We start from the raw sequence: 20,718 nt of genomic DNA on the forward strand, positions 1-20,718 counted from the left end.
ACTAATACTTTATTACACCTTTATATAGTGCAAAAATATCATACATTAGATTACCTATGTTTTTTATTTTATAAGAGTCAAATATTATTATTCTGAGTTCATCGTAATAGCATTGCAGACTACTCTGTATAAAAATACTATTTGTTTATCGTGTTTATGGTTTTAAAAATAAAAAGTCAGTGCAGCGCTGTCTTTTTCGTTTGCAAAATTCCTAAAAATTGGAAATTTATTTAAAGTAGCACTCTTCCGTCGCTATATTTACGTTTTCTGGATTCAGCACAGGGAGAATATTTAACGATGGACGTGGATACAGGTAAAGCCTTATTTTACCCTATTTATGTTTAAATTGCGGCTTGCATAACCTTATTGTTATTGCCTTTTTTTGCTGCGTTATTATTCCGAATTCATTGTCGACTCTGTCGAATTTTAGTGAGATTTTGTACCTTTAAGTGTGACCGATACCTTTTATTGGCTTTTTTTTCAATATAATTAATTTGGGGTAACTAAGCTAAGTTTAATGTAGGCAGCCATTATAGGTAGTTTTGTTACTGTAGTGTTTTGGAAGGTTAAAACATAAGGTCTTATTACCAAGCAATGCCATATCCATCTCACCACACGGATTAAATGTTTAACAAATAAACAATAGACCACAGCTATAATTTTTATATTTTGTTTCTGTCTACCTACATCTACATACCTAATTTAGCTTAGGATATAATTATTATTTACTGCTTAGCTCTCCATACCAACATACTTCTGATAACGATTTTTTAATAATTTCCAATTGCAGTTTGCCTTTATTTGCTGTCTCTTGTATTAGTATTCCTAGGTACATACATAAGTGTAACATTACATTGCTGTGCCAGGGAGCCTCCCAAATTATGTGATAACTATAATTTATGCTCCCTGGGCAGTCTGGCCCCTTTTCTGAGTGGGGAATAGTTTTTTTTTCTCAATTTTACAACACACTTTTTACTTAATAAACATATTTTAGGTAAATATAAGTATTCATGTTTTGTTATAGGTGGGTAGCAGGTAGTGGCTGGATGAGGAAGTCTGAGGACCAAGTGTTGTGGCGCTACTTGGGAGTTGCCTATGTTCAGCAGTTGATGATGATGATGAAACCCTGTGTAAAAAGACATAGATGCTCCATTGTTGCAGCAGTTATGCCTTAATGCAATAATAAGCAATTAATTTCTTTCAATAACAATACTTCCTCAGTATGTATTGTGTTCATTTGCCAGATATGGGCTTGGAATGTGTGCATTGCATAGAAGACAGTTTCTCAACAAGTCTTTGGTGCTGATCCTAAGTAATTTAATATCTTATGTTGTTTGTTTACAAAGGTGGCCGCGAAGGCAGTCCGGCACGCTCACGCAGTCACTCGGTAAGTCTTCTTTATTCCCTTATGTAAATGCTCCTTGAGTTAGTCTAGATTATATAAATAAGGAACAACATTCACTTATAAGAAGGTAGATGTAAAAAATGAATATTCAATTTATAAGTAACTAAATAATTTGAAAATGGTGAAACATTGATTTTAGACATTAACTATATTAATCCCGCAGGTGGAATCCAACTCCAAGATGTCCCACGACGGGTCGGCGCGGTCCCGAAGCGGGTCACGGTCCAAATCTCGCTCCAGATCCCGAAGTGGATCCCGAAAATCCGGCTCTAGATCCCGCAGTGGATCACGTAAATCTCGCTCTAGAAGCGGTTCAGCCAAGTCCCGCAGCCCGTCTCCAGGAGGAGCTGGAACTCCTAAGTCTCCCAGAAAATCCCGCAGCAGATCCAAGTCAAAGTCTCCGGCTAATGCCGGTTCTAGAAGTGGGTCAAAGTCGAAATCCCGTTCGCGATCGCGATCACGCAGCGGGTCCAGAGCTAAATCAAGGTCCAGAAGTGGATCGCCGGCAAAGTCCAGGTCCAGAAGTGGTTCAAGGAAGTCTAGATCTAGGAGTGGATCGCGAGCTAGAAGCGGATCGCGGGGGAGGTCTAGATCTAAAAGTGGATCTAGGGCTAGGAGTGGGTCTCGGGCAAAATCACGGTCCAAAAGTGGGTCTAGAGCCAGAAGTGGATCCAGAGCAAAGTCTAGATCTCGTAGTGGGTCTCGAGCTAGAAGTGGGTCCAGGGCTAGGAGTGGGTCCCGAGCTAAGTCCAGGTCCCGTAGTGGGTCCCGGGACAAGGCAGCAGAAGGCACCAGCAGAAAGAGTCGCTCCAGAAGTGAATCTCTAGATAAAGTTGAAAAGAGGAAGCGGTCAAGGTCCAAATCTGGTGAGTAGATGGATCTAGATATTGTTTTCTTTCTTCTAGTACACTATTTTTTACGCAATAATTAAATTTAAAAAATACCTACACGGAATGCCAACTGGCGTAACTTATCAATACTCATAGATAGTAAAAGACTAAAATAATCAGATCTTCTTAATAAAGTTCGTATAAAATACTCATACTTATTAGACATACCTTTTCTACTGTTGCGTTGAAAAGCTATACATAATACATAATAGACCCCATTCACAAAATCTGTACTTTATTCTGTTTAGGTTCACACAGTCGTAGCCGATCTAGATCTGGCTCACGAAGGTCCAGATCTGGGTCCAGGCGTTCCAGATCTGGCTCTAGACGGTCCCGCTCCGGCTCTCGCTCCCGATCCGGTTCCCGACGCTCCCGGTCCGGATCTAGACGATCCAGATCTGGCTCTAGGAGGTCTAGGTCTGGATCTGGGTCAAGGAGATCTAGGTCTGGGTCTAGACGGTCTAGGTCTGGATCTAGGAGGTCTAGGTCCGGCTCACGCAAGTCTGGGTCTCGGTCGAGATCACGATCTAAGTCTGTTGGTGCTGGTAAGTGTTCTCTCTATTGAAATAATTATACATATTTCGTTTTTTACGGCTGGCATGGCAATAAGCAGATACAAAACGTTTGATAGAAGTTTTTTTTGCTTATAAAATAACTCTCATTTATGTTGTTAAGGGCAAATATTTTTATGTAATGTTCATAAGTTTTATGTAGAATGTGGAAAAATATATGTATACCTACATCACATGACTGTGTAAATTGTGAGTTTTATCATTTCCAGATGGAGGACGCCGCAAGCGCTCTCGTTCCGGTTCAAAATCTAGATCTAGGTCCGGATCCAGAAAGTCTAGGTCTAGGTAATATTTCTCAGTTAACATTATGAACAGTAATATTTTGAATACCTATGGTTGATTTCACACGTTCACCCAACATCTTCGGTAGTATAGTGGTCAGTATCCCCGCCTGTCACGCGGGAGACCGGGGTTCGATTCCCCGCCGGAGAGAATCTTTTTGTTTTTTAATATTATCACTTTTTTAAAACTTTTTAGCAGATATAATTAATTTGTGTAGGAAGGTATGAGCAGAATTAATAATTATAATGTACCTTCCTGAACCAAAACTATTTTATCTTATTTTTATAACTTTTATTTTATGTAAATAAGTAAATAGTTATCGTGATTCATTAATATTTGAATACTAATACTTGATTATATTTTCAGGTCTCGATCTCGCTCTGGATCTCGCTCCAGATCTCGCTCGGGCTCCGGCGAACCTCGTTAGTATACTCTTTATTTATGTCCTTGTAAATGATTATTTTGTTAGAGGATAGAATTTTTCCGTTTTACCCGTAACATTATTGAGTTGAGAGACTTGCAGCTATTGTGTAAATTTATGAACCTTAACATTTTTAAAGTCTATACACAATGTGTACACATACCTATTAGGTATTTCATGTAATTTCTATAATTAATACGGACTTTCGGCAGATGAGAGTATGCGTTTTCGACGTTCGCTTATGTCTGGTAAGGAAAGTTGGTTTTCCTTTGCAGTCATCAAATATGTATGGATTTCGAGGGCCATACTATACCTATAATTTCTTCTCTACAGAGACCAAGAAGCGCCGCACAGTCCGTCTGACGTCAGAGTCGGGTGACGAGGCGCCCCCCGCGGTGGACCCCCCGGCGGGGGAGGGGGCGGCCCCCGCGGCCCCCGCCGATGACAGCTCTGATGATGAAGTGGCCCCGGATTCTAAGAGGTAAGGATACATGTAAAGCGGGTGAGTATAACGCTGTAGTTGAAAATCAGTACCGGTTTATAGTATTACAAAGCTTACAAAAACGTAAAAGTTAAGTTTTCTTATGCTATCTGAAAGGCTAGGACTACAGGTTTTTATTGCCAAATTCTCAAAAACGATAAAAAAGAAATACCTAGCTGGTCTTATTTACTAGTTTTTGTCATCATAAGTTTAACGTATATTCCTGCTAGAGGCGCCACTTTGTAAGCGTCAATTTGTCAAATCAAATCAAATCAAATCATTTATTTGTTTGTATCTGTCTTACAGACTTACCCCCTTATTCATAGAAAAGTTACAGAACGTTTTAACAATTGAACTGTCTTGTCCCTGTCAACAAACAATTTGTTCTTTGACAGAGAGGGACAAAACAGTTCAAAGAATGTTTGTATATTTTCAGTCCAATATACATTCAATTTTTTATTTAGATATGTAACAACTTATATCTTTCTCCCCGCAGTAACGAGATGGCGGGCGGCATGACCGACTTCGAGATCATGTTAGCTCGCAAGCGAGACGAGCGCAAGGGACGACGACGCAGAAGAGATATAGACATTATTAATGACAATGATGATCTTATTGGTGAGTAGATAAATATATGTATCTAAATCTATTATGGCGAGCAGAATTTCCAAATTTAGCCTCTAACGTGGGCCATTATGCGTGAAATACGTATGGGGTGACTAGCTATTAAGCTACCCAAGCTAACGCCAGAAAGCCAGTTGGTGACATCGAAATGTCGATGATAATGATCAAGGTCAATGATGCTTTATCGGTCAGTAAATATTGGGGGTTGTTTAGAGGTAGTTTAGAGGTATTTGGTAGTAGTTTGGAGGCGGTTTGGAGGTAGTTTGGAAGTGACTGAGACGAGACATCGATATCAATGATAATGATGACCTTATTGGTGAGATAGGTGAGGTTGTTTGGAGGTAGAATAGAGGTTGTGTATGTGGTTACTCCCTGAGTCACTCCTTTTCGGCTTAGTATACCTCTTTTGCCCTTTGCAATCAATAACGTAATAAAACTGGTGTGTAAATTGTGAATTAATCAAAATCCATTCATCCGCAGCGCAACTCCTGCACGACATGCGTAAAGCAGCAGAAGAAGACCGAGAGCTGAACAAGTTGTCTCAACCGGCCGTCCGGAAGGTGTCCATGCTGAAGAAAGCCATGAGCCAACTTATTAAAAAGGTAGGTGTAGAGGGGAGTTTTGTCAGTGAAGTACCCGTTTCTATGTCAAGTTTGATGACAAATAACTTGATCTAGCTATGAAGGCTGCGTTTCATATACATAAGTAAGAACTTATGTAGGTATATTCATTTCAAGGTGAAATTTTATCAGTGAACTACCGAGAGGCTGGTTACGAACTCATGTGAATGTGGATATGCCTAAAGCGACCGAGAAAAACACAGAATAAAACAAGCCAGCAGGCAGGAAGATGTCTATTTTCATCGAAATGAGAAACTATTGACATAATTTCCTCACATTCTTTGTTTCCTTTCTACGGGTACCGGTACAAGTATACAGGGTGTTGCAAAAAGGTATACTAAGCCGAAACCTACGTTTGCAACGAAGAAAATAATCATTCTCCATATTAAAAAAATCACGTGACCAACAAAGTTTCTATGGAAAAAAAATTCTTTCGCGAAATTTGACATTCTGATTTGGTTTTCGGGCTTAGATACCTATAACATGCAGCCATGCAGCACACGTAGGATAGCGTGTATAGCCTTTTTGCAACACCCTGTATAACTTACCCGCCTTTTTATATTTTCACTCTAACGCCTGTTTCATCTTCCTCCCAGGACCTCCAACTAGCCTTCTTAGAACACAACGTGCTCAATGTGCTCTGCGACTGGCTCGCCCCGATGCCTAATCGAGCCCTGCCCTGCCTGCTGATCAGAGAGAGTGTGCTGAGACTGCTGTGCGATGTGAGTACATTATATCCTACAGGGTGCCCTAAGTTTAAGTGCACATCTATCCTGTATATTAGAACACCATATTCAAGGTAGTAAGAAATTAGGCATTAAAATATCGAATTCAAAATCATGGTGTATATTAAGTTACCTTAATCCATTCACATACATTCATGATTTTGTGTTATTGTTATTTTCTTCAGTAATGTTGCCGGTGAGCTTTACTTCGCCTAAAAGTAGTCTCGTGGAAATTCTAGAATAAAAATAAGTCTATGCGTATTCTAGATGTCAGCTTCCTGCACATCCATTTGGTAGCTTTTACGTGTGTAAAATAAGTAGGTTAGTTAGTTATAGTAATAATGTTCCTTTCGAATAAAAATACGATTAAAATATCGATTTTAGTTTAAAATTTAAATTAGTACCTTTTATTATATATAAGTTATATAAGTTTTTATTATATAAGTACCTTTCTATAAAATTGTATCACTCTATAATGCCCACCATACTTACAAAAAATTAATATTATATTTCTTTATCCCCCGCAGTTCCCAGCCATAGACAAGTCGCTCCTAAAGCAATCCGGCATCGGCAAAGCCGTAATGTACCTGTACAAGCACCCCAAGGAGACGAAGCGCAACCGGGAGCGAGCCGGCAGACTCATCTCCGAGTGGGCGCGCCCGATATTCAACCTCAGCACCGATTTCAAAGGTGAGTGTAGCGTGGGACACCCTTCGGACACATCTAGATTGATTCTACAAAAAAACTGGGACAAAAACTACAATTTTGTGTTAAAAAGGGTGGAATTTTATCAGTGAACTAGCTAAAACGGCTATCTGGACACTTACAGTGTACAATTTTGTCAGTGACCTGGCTAAAACGGCTATATAGACACTTACAGGGTAGAATTTTATCAGTGACTCATCTAAAACGGCTATATAGACACTTACAGGGTAGAATTTATCAGTGACTCATCTAAAACGGCTATATAGACACTTACAGGGTAGAATTTTATCAATGACCTAGCTAAAACGGCTATATAGACACTTACAGGGTAGAATTTTATCAGTGTCTTTCCCGGTACAAGGTAAAATTTATCAGTGACTTTCCCGGTAAGTACAAGGTGCAATTTTATCAGTGACCTTCCCGGTGTGTTTTACTAGCGACTTAAACTATAAGAGAAACGCTGAAATCGTGTAAAAACAACAAAATTTGGGATAAAAAGAAATTTACACACCATGTACGGTGGCCTGCGCCTAAAAGTATACAGGCGGAGTTTTTAAAATAGCGATCCCTGATGATGAAGGGACCAGCTACATCTGTTATAAATCCGGGGACGTGTTGTGTGTGATTTGTGTAGCAGTGGTGTTTATGTGGATGTGCTTGAGCAGCATGTGAGATTGAGATCGCTATTTTTAAAACTCCGCCTGTATACTTTTAGGCGCAGGCCACCGTACCTACTCGGATAAAATACCACCCTGTACATCGTATATCTGTCGGTAAAGCAATAATGTACCTACCTGCACAAGCACCCTTTATCAGTGGCATTGTCATCGGACTGAGGAAATAAGGGACAAATTCGGTAATAAAACCATACCGAATGAAAGTAACTTTAGTTTCTTTGCACACTGTACGATGTTAATATATTCTTTATTGTGATATTGCAGCGATGTCCCGCTTACTGAGCAACTTTTCATTATGCGTCCAACTCTGACATTGTTTTATATCATAATGAAAGTTTTCCCTCTGTTTCATCCAGTCCCATGTTGTTCCTTGCCCCTCATGCCACTTTACTAACTCAAAAACCCTAATAATACATAATACCTATTATAACAATGCTTATTGTGCTATTCCAGCGATGTCCCGCTCGGAGCGGCAGGCGCGCGACGAGGCGATGGCGGGCGGACGGAGACCAGACAAGGAGTCCACTTCTAAGAAGGAGGAGGAACGGTGAGGGTTACTACAAGCGCGGGTCGCGATTATGATAACTTATAAAATTCATAAAATATGAGTTGTAATCATATTTTATTTTATAAGATATCATAATCGCGTCCCATCACGCACCTACTGACGGGTCTGTTAAGTTACATGTCTCGTACATTGATGATGAAGACCGAATGGGTGTAGTGGTTACTATAGTGTCTGCTGTGCCGAGTTTTATTGGCGTTACAAGATTACAACTGATATTTTATAAGTTATGATGATGAAGAGCGAATGGTGTATTGGATAGTGAAACTGGCTGCTATGCCGAAGGTCCCGGGTTCAATCCCCGGCCGTGGCAGATATTTGTTTAAAGACACATATTTTTATTCGGGTCTTGGGTGGTAATTTCGTGGCTAGATATAATATGTATCTATCTGTGTAGATATATCAGCACGCGTAGCACAGTATGGCTGGGACAAGATATAAATGACAGCTAGTTGCAACAAATTGTGTGATACCAGTTGTCCTCACAAACGCTAACATGGCCAACACGAAATAATCACTACAAGATGTGAGTTACAATTTTGACAGCGAGATTGGAAGATTTGTCTTATTTCCTAACATGGGTGTACCAATTTATCCACACATGTCTCAGTTTGACATTTGTTTAGGTAGCATTATATCACTCAAGTTCGAAGGTGGTGATAACATGTGACACAAATAATTATTTGTTTAGTTTTTGTTAATTTCATCCTTGCTCTACAAGAAGAGATGCAGGAAAGGAAAATTACTATAATACTTATAGGGAGGATGATCCGGGACTCTAATAACCCGTTGAAAATGCTTTAAAAACAACGTTTGTCAAAACACACATCCTCTTTTTTATTTGACTAAAATTATACATTAAGTATATTACTTATATGTAGCGGTGTTAGCTCAGACGGGTAAGCGCCCGCCCCTCACGGAAGAAATGTGGATTCAAATCCTGTCGCTCACATGTGCTAAGAAGTTAGATAGATAGACATTAGTTTGTTTGGAAGCAACTTAGTGCATATGTTTGCCCTTAGGAACAAACCACTGATTTTCAGTTGTCTCCCATATACTTTAAGTTTGCCTATTCACGTCAAAGTATGTAGGTAATGAAGTGGCTAATTGAATAGTTTGAATGCTAAATGTGGAGTTCACGAAATGTAAATCATATACATTGAATAGGTCCGGCACACCGGGCAGTCAGCGACTGATGCTATGATGACTGGTTGTCCTTTCACCACAGCGACAAACCCTAGTCAGGCTTTATTATTTATCAACAACACACTAACTAAAATGAAGTGGCTAATTGAATAGTTTGAATGTTAAATGTGGAGTTCAAGAAATGTAAATCATAATATAAACTGTACATTTAATAAGTCCGGCACACCGGGCAGTCAGCGACTGATGCTAATCCTTTCTCCACAGCGACAAACCCTAGTCAGGCTTTATTATTTATCAACAACACACTAACTATAAAAAAATAAGTGGATATGCTAGCATGTACAACTAAATTAAATGGTTATAAAAATATAATATTTTCTTTAGGTAAGTAAAACATTTATTAAACTTTTAATTCATACATTATAAAAAGTATACTATTTCACACACCATAAAAGCATATTAAGCTAAGAATACCTAGTTATCAACTATCACAATAATCAGTCTGAACTTGGCTTATATCAGTCATCAAATAGGTCTCATAGTATGTATGCCAAGTTTTTCAACTTTTTCAGTTCGGTGCCGCTCCGGTTCATTGTATCACCACAAGGTTGCTGATGTCATCTGACCATCTTCAGGTGGTTTCTGCCAACAAGAGCTCTCCAACCGTGTCTAGGCCATCATTTTCTGACCGGTTTTGACCATCTTCCGTCTTGCCTACGAGCCAATTTCAATGTTCTGTAACAAACAAAAATCTTTCATTAGATTTTAGTTAGACTTATGAACTAAGATTATGACTCCTATTGTCATCTTCATCATCATAACCCATCACGTCCTCACTGCTGGGGTACGGGTTTCCTTCCAATGAATGGCCTAGTTGACCAAGTACTACCAAGTGAAAAAAGTTTTTTGAGTTGTTTTGTGTGCATGTGCCCAATTATAATAACATGTGACTGGTACTGGCACTTACCTACTGTTTTTTCCTTCCATTGATTATATAAATATTATTCAGTCAGGCCGTGGGACAAGCATCGTAGATGATATTCTGTTGCACCCGTCAGGATCCTGCCCGAGCTTTTGTCTCAAGGCCTTCTAGCTCCTGGGGCCGGGTAAACGGTGGGTGGGTCATCAGTCAGGTGGCATGCTGTTTTGTTCTTCGTCTCATGGAGCCGGTGCATAGAAATCGTCTGCCGAAGAACTCCCTAGGAATCTGATCGTGCTTGGTCGGGAGCAAGCTCGGTCGTATATTATTTCATGTGACGATGTCCAAGAAACTCAAGAAAGTAGTTAATGAGCCAATACGACGGACTCATCCATGGGGTAGCGCAATGCAAAAATGCAATGGTAATATAACCAAAATATTTCACTCGAACGCACCAAACAGCGAAAATTTTCTTCAAATTTGACGTTTGGTGACATTTAAATTAAATTGTCAAAAAACCATAGACAATACAAACAAGAGCCACAAATGAGGGATTTTCAAAAAAAAGAACGAATGAAATACATATTTCCACAGAGCAGAAAAGTTTCAGTGTCACTGTGGCTTATATCCAATCACACAACTAAAACGAGTCCCATGTACACCCTATGCTAACATTTAAGACTGATATCAAAAAGTGACTCAATTTAAACAGTCACTTCCACAAAGCAAATACATAGTAGAGCTGTTGTAAGCAACGTAGCCGTGACGTAGCCAAGTTCGACCTGTCGTCACACGGTCTGTAGTTCAGTTACTCCACGCTTGGGGTGCTGACATCAGTGCGTGACAGGTTCCGAGCTTGAGCGGTACAGTTGAGTCTTGAAATGATTTTATTTTACGTGTTTCTCAATCAAAATGAAGTTGTTGCATTGTTGGATGTAAGAGCTACAGTGATGATAGAAGATTTGTGGACGAAAGCAAAGTATATTTTCACGCGTAGTAATATTTTAAATTAAATTTTATTTTACTTCTAGAACATTCTAAATTGCTGGAAGCGCCATCTAGTGTCAAATAGAAATACTAGTCAGGGATGTACTCAGGCCGGATGCCGCCGGATAAAAAATAAATAGGGGGCGTCATGTTTATTATGAATTAAATATTTAGTTTTTTTTAGATTTCCTGACACTGCATTGAAGCAGCAATGAATTAAACTAATCCACAGGCTGAGTCCAACAAAATACAGCAAAGTATGTTCTCTACATTTTAATGCGGAGGACATACCTACTAAACACGAAAATAAGGTTTGAAAAAAATAAGAGAAGGCGCTTACCCTAACATTTCATCACAAGAAAAGCTAACTTAAATTAATTACTAAAACCATCGAAGTTGAAAAAAGGCGGAAGGAATCTCGCTAACTAAACACTGAGGCACAACAATGGCGGCGACATGGGATGGGAGTGTGTGGGTGCGTCGTGATTATGATTATCAGCCATAAATGAGGATTGGCTCCATTCACTAAATGCACATATCCAAGAACAGACACCTTTATTTAATCATATCACACACCTCTCCAAAGAAATTATAGAGAAATATATAAATATTAGATTCAGGCATATTGCTACTTCCAAACACAACAGTCATTAAGCGACAGCATTTTAATAAGCTGTTCTAACAGATGATTAATATTATACCTGATTTTAATCACCTGAATATCCGAAATGAAAACGATTCCGTGTTTGGAGGGCACGTTGAGCTGTCGATCCCGCCATCTGGTGTTTTGGTCCGTACTCACATACGGTATTACTCGATCGAGCTAAACTGTTGAGTATAATATAACCCATGGCATGGACTTTCGTCCACCCATTCAGCTTTGATTTATCGAGTGGGGCGCGTCGTTTAGCATTCACATACACATATTTCGAGCGGCTTCGAGAAGGTTCGACGAAAATTACTTTCATTTAATTCCATCGGGCCGGCTCGGCGCGAGCCTTCGAGCTGTTTTTTGAGCTGAGTTTTGCGTATGTAGATTTTTACTCGACTTCGAGTAAAACTATTGAGTAATAACGATAGTGAGTACTGTCCATGTAATTAACAATAAGTGTTAATATATAAATAATAAAAAAGTTAACTGTTTGTTACGCTCGCACTCACCTAGCAATGCGCTGACGCCGCATGCCCTCGATACCTCGACATGCGTCGCCCGCGGTCACGAGTATGCTGAATTGCAAAACGTGCTTCGTTCCCCGGAATCACCGCGATTGCGATAACCTCGTCTTCACTTCTATACTTGCATTGTTAGAGTCAACTTATAATTAGACTTAAGAATTAATTGTAACTTTTTGGGAATAAATCTCTAAGATAAATTTTGGTTTTTTTTGGATCTTCCACTGTGGACCAACGTAATTTGTTAAATAGGTAACTATTTAATAAACAAAACATATTAAAATATTTTTTTCATGTTTCCCTTTTCTCATACTGTATTTAATTCTGACCATTTAGCGCCCCATTTTATATTATGCCTTAGTCCGTCCCTGTCTACCAGTTCGCAATGACAAATAAATTTGAAATACATTACGTCATTTATTCTTCTTTGGCCTTCAGATATCATATGAGCTACGCAATGTATAACCTGGTATAACCACAGAGGCTACTTTTTCTACTTGAACTTAGATGGCGTTAACCTGAGCTTTACATAAAAGTTCATCTACTTGAACTAAGATGGAGTTCGAGTCCCGCACCCCCGCGCACCTCAGCCTTCAACCCCGATTAGTGGCTTCATCTCATCCTATATAGAAAACGAAATATGGCAGCTCTACTTTGTATTTGCTTTGTGGTCACTTCACATGTTGTCTTATTATGGCCATACTAGCCGTGCAGCTGTCCGATACCCATATCACAGGCTCTGCCTATTTTGGGGTCGGGCGGCCGTGTGTGAGATGTCCCTCACATATTATTGTACTCAATATTAATACCCCCCTTATTTCACTATCCACAGAACCGGCCCGGTGGCCCGTCCGGGTGAAAAAGGCTGGGTGGCGCGAGCCAGAGTACCGCTACCCAGCAACAAGGACTATGTAGTGAGGCCCAAGAGCACTACCGATGTGGATATGAGCAGGGTGAGAGAGATATATAATATATATAACAGATATAGTAGTAATAAGGCACTCTGATAAAGAATAACTGAAAATGGCGGCCATTTCAAGGAGTTATACAGCGAAATTGATCTAGATAGCGTTAGCTTGTTCAACATTTTCGTATTTTACGGACAATATGACACATACCAGGTGGAATGTTATCATGCGTACACATAGCCGCAATGCCATAATGTTTGGTGTGTAGTATAGGTATGTTGTAGTATAGTAATAGTTTATTTATTTATAAACACTTTATATAGTTAATAGTAATAGTCAGTCAGGGTGAGAAGGGCTGTCGCTACCCAGCAACAAGGACTATGTAGTGAGGCCCAAGAGCACTACCGATGTGGATATGAGCAGGGTAAGAATAAATGCATAGATATAGTAATAGTAAGGCACTCCTAGATAAAGAAACAGTAAGAAAATGGCGGATTTTAGATACAAAATCTAGGACAATAGAGATAGAAGCTGGGGTTTCTTAAGATACCGAATTTTTACATAGATAACGTATTAAACCACGTTTAACGGGTGTTTAGAACCGTATTTGACATACTTATGAGTAGTTAGACAGCGTCTAATATGTATCTAAAGAGATATATGGTGAGAAGGACTGAGTGCCTCTACCCAGTAACAAAGACTATGTAGTGAGGCCCAAGAGCACTACCGATGTGGATATGAGCAGGGTGAGATACTATTAGCTACATACCTATATAGTATACTAATAATAAGACACTCAGATAAAGAAACAGTAAGAAAATGGCGGATTTTAGGCACAAAATCTCTGGCAATAGAGACAAAAGCTAGGGTTGCTTATGATAGCGATCTTTTAAGCTAGCGAATATTTATCCGTCTATTTTGAATGGTGTTTGACACGTATAAAGGCGTTAGAGGGCGTTTAAGATGTGTCTAAAGATCTAGAAGATTCGTCCGGGTGAAAAAGGCTGGGTGGCGCGAGCCAGGGTGCCTCTACCCAGCAACAAGGACTATGTAGTGAGGCCCAAGAGCACTACTGATGTGGATATGAGCAGGGTGAGAGAGATATACCTGGATCTTTAATTCGGCGGAATTCTGACATTTCATAAGTGATGCTACTAAAAATGCTCTTAACCGAAAAAGGTAAAATTTAAATCAATTTCTAGGCAATAAAAAAATAAAATGACAGATAATGTATCGAATTCATATTAATTACTTTATTTTATTCTTTAGCTGGCATCACTTCCTACTAAATTCAGGGATATTAAACCTTTTTAATCGATTTCAGAAAAAAAAGATTCTCTATTCGGTACATTTATATGTAAGATTATTGGAACTGCACAACAAACAAATATACTTGCAATATTTTTTAGATGTATGTATGTTTATAATGTTTCTCCACGCATATCTCCGAAACGATTGAACCGGTTGCCACTATAAAAAAATTTAATGGCTTACTTTGGCAGCAGTTACAGTAGCAGTCTAAGTTTCATCATTATCGGTTATTATTAACTAGCTGTTCCCGCGAGCTTCACTTCGCCTTAAAAAGTTTTCCCGTGGGAATTCCGGGATAAAAAGTAGCCTATGTTCTTTCCCAGGGTCTAAACCGTATGTATACCAAATTTCATTCAAATCCGTTCAGTAGTTTTGGCGTGAAAGAGTAACAGACAGACAGACAGACAGACAAACAGACACAGTTACTTTCGCATTTATAATATTAGTTAGGATTAGTTAGGATATATAACAGATATAATAGTAATAAGGCTGATAAAGAAACAGTAAGAAAATGGCCGATTTTAGGTACAAAATCTTGGACATTAAACCGACGTCAAAATGTCTTCTGGCCAGCTAAAGCTAGGGTTTCTTAAGATTTTTTCTTTAAGAGCTTTATTTACATAGTAAACGTACCAAACCACGTTTAACAGGTGTCTAGTACGGTATTAGACACAGTCATCTAAAGCATAAAACATATGGATGCAATAAATGATTGAGTATTGAGTAAGATAGTGTTCGCGACAATCGCTAGATAGAGTAGATCATTTGTGAAGGTTCTGGAACATTCTATCACTTTCCAGTAGTTTTGATAAAGTTCTAGAAGGATTAGTATGGATTCAATAGATCTACAATAGTCTGGAAGCTTCTAGAACAATGGTTAGGGAATGTTCCACAACGTCCGCGAACTTTCTAGATGCTAAGTTAGGTACTTATAGTTAGTAGATAAGTATGGATTGTTTATACCTACTTAGTAATAATAATAATAAATAGTGTGACCTCGAGTATCTCTGGAACTTTCGGGAAGATCACCCGCCGGCCTATATAAAGCGAGGTGTCCGGCGCACATTAAGTTCAGTTTAATAGTAAGACTCAAAGAGTAAACATCAAGCTCGAATAGTGAACTTCTCCAGAGATCCTCGAAGTGAATAGTGATAGTAATACTGGTGTTTTCTTTTAAGATAGTACCATCCGGCGTTCGTAATAGTTGTGAGTCGTATCGAAGGGGCTCACATTTATGGTCCTTCGAGCCGGATAGTTATAGTCGAACCGGCATTCGTTCGTGAAGTGACCTTACATTTATGGTCATTCGTGCATCCGGATTGGAAGAAAAGAAGATGCCTGTAACGAGGTCTCAGAAGTCGTACGCAGTGAAGAGGACTACGGACGAGAAATCTGCCGTCTCCACGACGAGGTCTGCAGATGCAACGGAGTACGCATCGGCATTGGGTGCAACCACAGGAGGTACACCAGGTCCACAACCGCCGTCAGAGCCGACGACGGAGACGCTGTCCCCTCCATTGTTGCCACCCTGCCCTATAGTCGTTGCCGGTGTCACAACTACCGTTGCCCCCGCCGCCGCAGTCAGCGCTGCAATAGATAGTGTCGAGTCAACATCGGCAAATCCGGGAAGATCACGTCTTCCATGTTCATCGCACTCCACTGCTTCTCGTGCACGGCGAAGAGAATTGGCCCAGGCTCGATTGGAACTTCTCGAGCGACGAAAACAGGCGGCCATTGCTAAAGCTGAGGCAGCTATGTTAGATGTTGAATTGGCTGCAGCCAAGGTGGCCGTGCTAGAAGAGGAATCGGAAGAGGAGCAGATAGAAGAAGAGGATGAAAACATCAAAGTGGCGCGCACATCCGAGTGGGTGCGGAGAAGTATACCCGAACTCTCACCGCAAGACGTCGTCGCGTGCCAAGTCCTGCCTGAACCTGCGGGACCAGGATTCCATGCTGCACAAGCAGCCATGATTGAAGAATCAAGAAGCGTATATCATGCGCCAGAGATACCCACTAGCGTGAAGGCTAACGAACCTGTTGTGATGAAGTACGACTACGAGGAGCTCGCTGCTGCCATAGGCTCTGCTGTTGCACGTTCCATGCAGCATACCAGTACGAGAATAGTGGAACTGCCATACTTTAATGGTGCATCAACAGATTGGTTGCCGTTTAAAAGAGCGTTTGAGGAATCTGAGCATCAACTCAGTGAACAGGAGAACCTGGCAAGATTGCGAAGGAGTTTGCGAGGCCTTGCTAGAGAGGCAGTGCATTGTCTCTTTGTTGGAGCAACAACTGCGCGTGAAGTCATGGAGCTTTTAGAACTTAGATTCGGCCGTCCAGAAGCAATCGCCATGGCTGAATTAAATAAGTTGCGCAGCTTACCGAAGTTATCCGCAAACCTAAGTGATATCTGCGTGTTCGCCTCGAAAATTATGAACGTGACGGCAACTATACGAGCACTTGAGAAGCCGCATTATTTGTATAACGCGGAAGTCGTACGGGCAGTCGTCGAAAAGATGCCGTCTGCTTTACAGTTTGAATACTACAGGTTCAACAAAGAACAACCGAAAGACCAGCCGAACCTCATCACGTTAACCAACTTCTTCAAAGTTGTATCCAGTGAAGTTGGTGAATTTGCTTCAGCTGAAATTGTTACTGCTGAAGACCGGCGGGAGCCCAGGTTGAGAAAAAAGCACGGAAGTGATCATCATGTCACAGAAATATCGATAGCTTCCACAGTCCCCACTTTGTGTCCGGTCTGCAAACGTGAACACGGTATCGCAGATTGCTACAAGATGAAGAAAGCCAGCGTACAGGATAGATGGGAGCTGGCCAAAGCACATAAGCTTTGCTTCCGCTGTCTTAAAGTTCGACGATTCGGCCACGTATGCAAGTTTAAGCCATGTGATAAAAATGGGTGCCATTCATCACATCACCCAATGTTACACACGGACACAGTGAAGACTACACACAGTGTAACATCGCAGGTGAACACATTGACAGTAAAGGCGACGAGAGAAAAAGTGAATTATATGTCAGGAGACTTATCCTTTGACCCTGAATCGAAAGAAGTCGTCGTCAGCCAACCTGTGGTGGAAGTCTGGCCCTGCCTTCTCGCGCCTGAACCTGCGGAAGAAGTCGTTGCCGGTGAAAACCGGCGGGAGCCACAGCAGAACAAACCGCTGCTGGGAAATAGAGTGGCTCCTGTAACTATTGTCACATCAACAAGTGAGCCAGTCTGTGCTGAAAGTGAGAGGCTAACACTGCCGCCCCCAGCTGAAGTCGTTGGAGCACTCACGCCATCCAAAGACACGACCATAGATCGTAGTCTAGAGAATCGCGAGATGAATGTGAGTGCCATAAAAACGGTTCATCTCCCCACAGAATTCGATAGTCCGACAGATAGTGAGATAGATCGGCATGCGCTGCCGTTTCTGGCGGACAAACCAAAGGGTTTACCGGCGGGAGATACCGAATTGCTGTGTAAAAATAGTGAAAACAGCAAGTATCACTCGGTAGTTAGAAGACTGGATCTCATAGATAAGAGATTAACGGACAAGTATTGGGCACGATGGATCGAGAAATATGTGCGAGATTCTCGGCAGCAACGAGACGTCATGAATCCTGCGGGCGCCTGCCATGGAGATGGTCGAGGTGCAGTCCATCGACGATGGTGTCGCGAACGCGTGTAGATACAGCTACAAGAGCTGCGGCGGGAGTAATGTTCGCGACAATCGCTAGATAGAGTAGATCATTTGTGAAGGTTCTGGAACATTCTATCACTTTCCAGTAGTTTTGATAAAGTTCTAGAAGGATTAGTATGGATTCAATAGATCTACAATAGTCTGGAAGCTTCTAGAACAATGGTTAGGGAATGTTCCACAACGTCCGCGAACTTTCTAGATGCTAAGTTAGGTACTTATAGTTAGTAGATAAGTATGGATTGTTTATACCTACTTAGTAATAATAATAATAAATAGTGTGACCTCGAGTATCTCTGGAACTTTCGGGAAGATCACCCGCCGGCCTATATAAAGCGAGGTGTCCGGCGCACATTAAGTTCAGTTTAATAGTAAGACTCAAAGAGTAAACATCAAGCTCGAATAGTGAACTTCTCCAGAGATCCTCGAAGTGAATAGTGATAGTAATACTGGTGTTTTCTTTTAAGATAGTACCATCCGGCGTTCGTAATAGTTGTGAGTCGTATCGAAGGGGCTCACAGATAGTGTTCAAGATGTATCTAAAGAGCTAAAAGGGTTCGTCCAGGCGAGAAGGGGATTTAAAAACTGTCTTCAACGCATTGATCGAGTTACGTGATTTCTATTGTTACGTTGCTGCTTTGACAGGTTTCCTCTCATCTTCTATAATATTCTAAACCAATGATTTCAAAAGGAAGGATAGGCCCTTCAGAACATTTTACTCAAATCTTCTTCATACAAGCAAAATAACTGTTATCTGTCATAATTTGTTTGAACTATGTCAGTGCCTAGCAACTATCTTGACGACGTAACCTTGTACGTGCGTTAATAATTTACCATCCCGGACATTGTTTTATTATTTGCAGGCGCCATATCAATAATTTAAGACAAATCCAACTACTAAAATTAAAACTGTTTTGGGCTGTAGACCTGTAGAGCGTCCCGTACAAATGGACTAAAAGTCACGCTCCAAAACGTAAGTGTGTGCAACAAGAAAATGTTCTCGGAGGATAGTCAACAAAAAATGACGTCCGCACAAGGTTACAGCGCGCGGCCATTGTAGACTTTGGTAGTAAAATAATTATCACTTTATAATGTGTTTATTACTTAATTTAATGGTAATTACCGATGATACGATATTCGATGTTTCTTTTTGACCTTCGTTTAATGGTTTTTGCAGCCTTTCACAACACAACTACATATTTATCACAAGATTCACAAGACCATCTCTCGGCCACAGACAACTGTCGATTGAGGAGCGTTGGCCCTAAAATTACGATTTTAGGGCCAACGCGCGGGTGCCATTTTTTTGAGTGGGAGGCCCTGTCCTTACGCTAGTAATATATATGTCAATGTTCTAAACCCTCTTCTCGGCAGGTATCTAAGAAGAAGATGACTCGCTACGAGAAGCAGATGAAGCGGTTCCTGGACCAGAAGCGCATGAAGAGTGGTTCTAGACGAGCCGTCGAGATCTCCATCGAGGGACGCAAGATGGCGCTCTAGACTACACGTTTAATAACGTAGCCATTACAGAGAAGTGTGAATGAATGACGGAAGATGGCGCTTTAAACTACACCTTTTTGTCACAATAAGAGCGAAATTATAGCGCGATACACATAAACAAAAAACAGAGTAACGCAAGACGCAAAAAAATAATAATGGGCTTTCTGTTCTAATGTAACTATCGTAGGATCTCCCTAATCCGCCGGAAAAAAACATATAACTATAGTTAGGGGTTGTCAAGGTATCCATTAAGCGATAAAAATGTGTTATTAACGCATTGACGCAAGATGGCGCTCTAGACTGTTCAATAAATACTAGCCCTTGACCTAACGGTTCTATTATATTAGACACCCCTGCATCGACACAACACTAATGCCTTTGTTCCCAGCCAGTCACACCTCAACCAGTCACACTGTTACTCGTTGGGAATTTTATGTTCAAAATTCCCATCAGTCCACACTCTGTTACTCGTTGAAACACCTTTTTCCTTCATTCCCAACGTGTCACATACAACTGTAACACTGTAACTAGTTGGGATTATAAAAATGAAAATTCCCAACAAGTCACAGTAACTTGTTGGGATTTTCCACTATAGACAAAACCGATTAAAGAATAGAATAGAATACACTTTATTTGTACACCCAAAAAGATTAATAAAATACACAAGTTGTAACTTAATTTGGATGCGGAAAGCTAAATATCGCATCTAGTGGCGTGCTTTGGGAGAGGCCTACGTCCAGCAGTGGACTGCTATAGGCTAATGATGATGAACTTAATTAGGGTACTAAAGGCGGTCTTATCACTAAAAGCGATCTCTGCCAGACAACCTTTGGATGGAGGGAATAAGAGATTAAGGTAGATGGCGATAGTGAAAACTCAAGTCTTTTGAGCCAATACAAGAGTCCAATGGATCTGTATTCCACCATATGCGATAACTTATAACTACTACATGGCTGTTATGCAAAATAGTAAAATTAAGTGTTATGTAACTAGTTTAAGTTTTCTGAATCGGTGTTGGTCCCCAATTTTTTTGCCATTATTTTAAGATCATCTGCATCTTCCGTCTATGTCCGAGGCGCCCCCGCGGTGTAAGCGCCAGGATCATC

General features: G+C 40.5%; 1 protein-coding gene, 1 long non-coding RNA gene and 1 other non-coding gene across 4 annotated transcripts; 2 read left to right on the plus strand and 1 right to left on the minus strand.

Annotated features, from left to right (window-relative positions):
* Positions 1 to 157: 157 nt before the first annotated feature.
* LOC105391116 (protein IWS1 homolog) lies at positions 158 to 19,839 on the plus strand. Of its 2 annotated transcripts, XM_048632215.1 has the most exons (15): positions 158 to 313; positions 1,347 to 1,387; positions 1,569 to 2,271; positions 2,544 to 2,840; positions 3,077 to 3,152; positions 3,516 to 3,571; positions 3,904 to 4,051; positions 4,548 to 4,669; positions 5,156 to 5,277; positions 5,892 to 6,017; positions 6,548 to 6,710; positions 7,856 to 7,949; positions 13,025 to 13,047; positions 14,095 to 14,192; positions 19,487 to 19,839. In XM_048632215.1, the coding sequence occupies exons 1-15, from the start codon at positions 298 to 300 to the stop codon at positions 19,610 to 19,612; spliced, it is 2,211 nt and encodes a 736-aa protein (XP_048488172.1). In that variant the 5' UTR covers positions 158 to 297; the 3' UTR covers positions 19,613 to 19,839. The 2 variants fall into 2 exon arrangements, with proteins under 2 accessions (XP_048488172.1, XP_048488171.1); XM_048632214.1 differs by lacking the exon at positions 14,095 to 14,192 and having other exon boundaries at positions 13,025 to 13,145; positions 19,487 to 19,838.
* On the plus strand, positions 3,228 to 3,299 carry Trnad-guc. The gene has a single exon. It is a non-coding gene; the product is annotated as a tRNA-Asp (tRNA).
* On the minus strand, positions 9,717 to 10,391 carry LOC125491100. Its single transcript, XR_007268111.1, has 2 exons — positions 10,081 to 10,391; positions 9,717 to 9,848 (listed from the first exon to the last, which is right to left on the minus strand). It is a non-coding gene; the product is annotated as an uncharacterized LOC125491100 (long non-coding RNA).
* Positions 19,840 to 20,718: the final 879 nt, after the last annotated feature.

The sequence above is a fragment of the Plutella xylostella genome, chromosome 31, assembly GCF_932276165.1.
Source record: "Plutella xylostella chromosome 31, ilPluXylo3.1, whole genome shotgun sequence".
NCBI classification, from domain to species: domain Eukaryota; kingdom Metazoa; phylum Arthropoda; class Insecta; order Lepidoptera; family Plutellidae; genus Plutella; species Plutella xylostella.

Coding starts and splice junctions, on each gene's coding strand:
- LOC105391116 (XM_048632215.1), top strand. Junction 3,572..3,903: donor CTCGGGCTCCGGCGAACCTC/GTTAGTATACTC, acceptor TCTTCTCTACAG/AGACCAAGAAGCGCCGCACA. Junction 13,048..14,094: donor CGGCCCGGTGGCCCGTCCGG/GTGAAAAAGGCT, acceptor AGATTCGTCCGG/GTGAAAAAGGCTGGGTGGCG.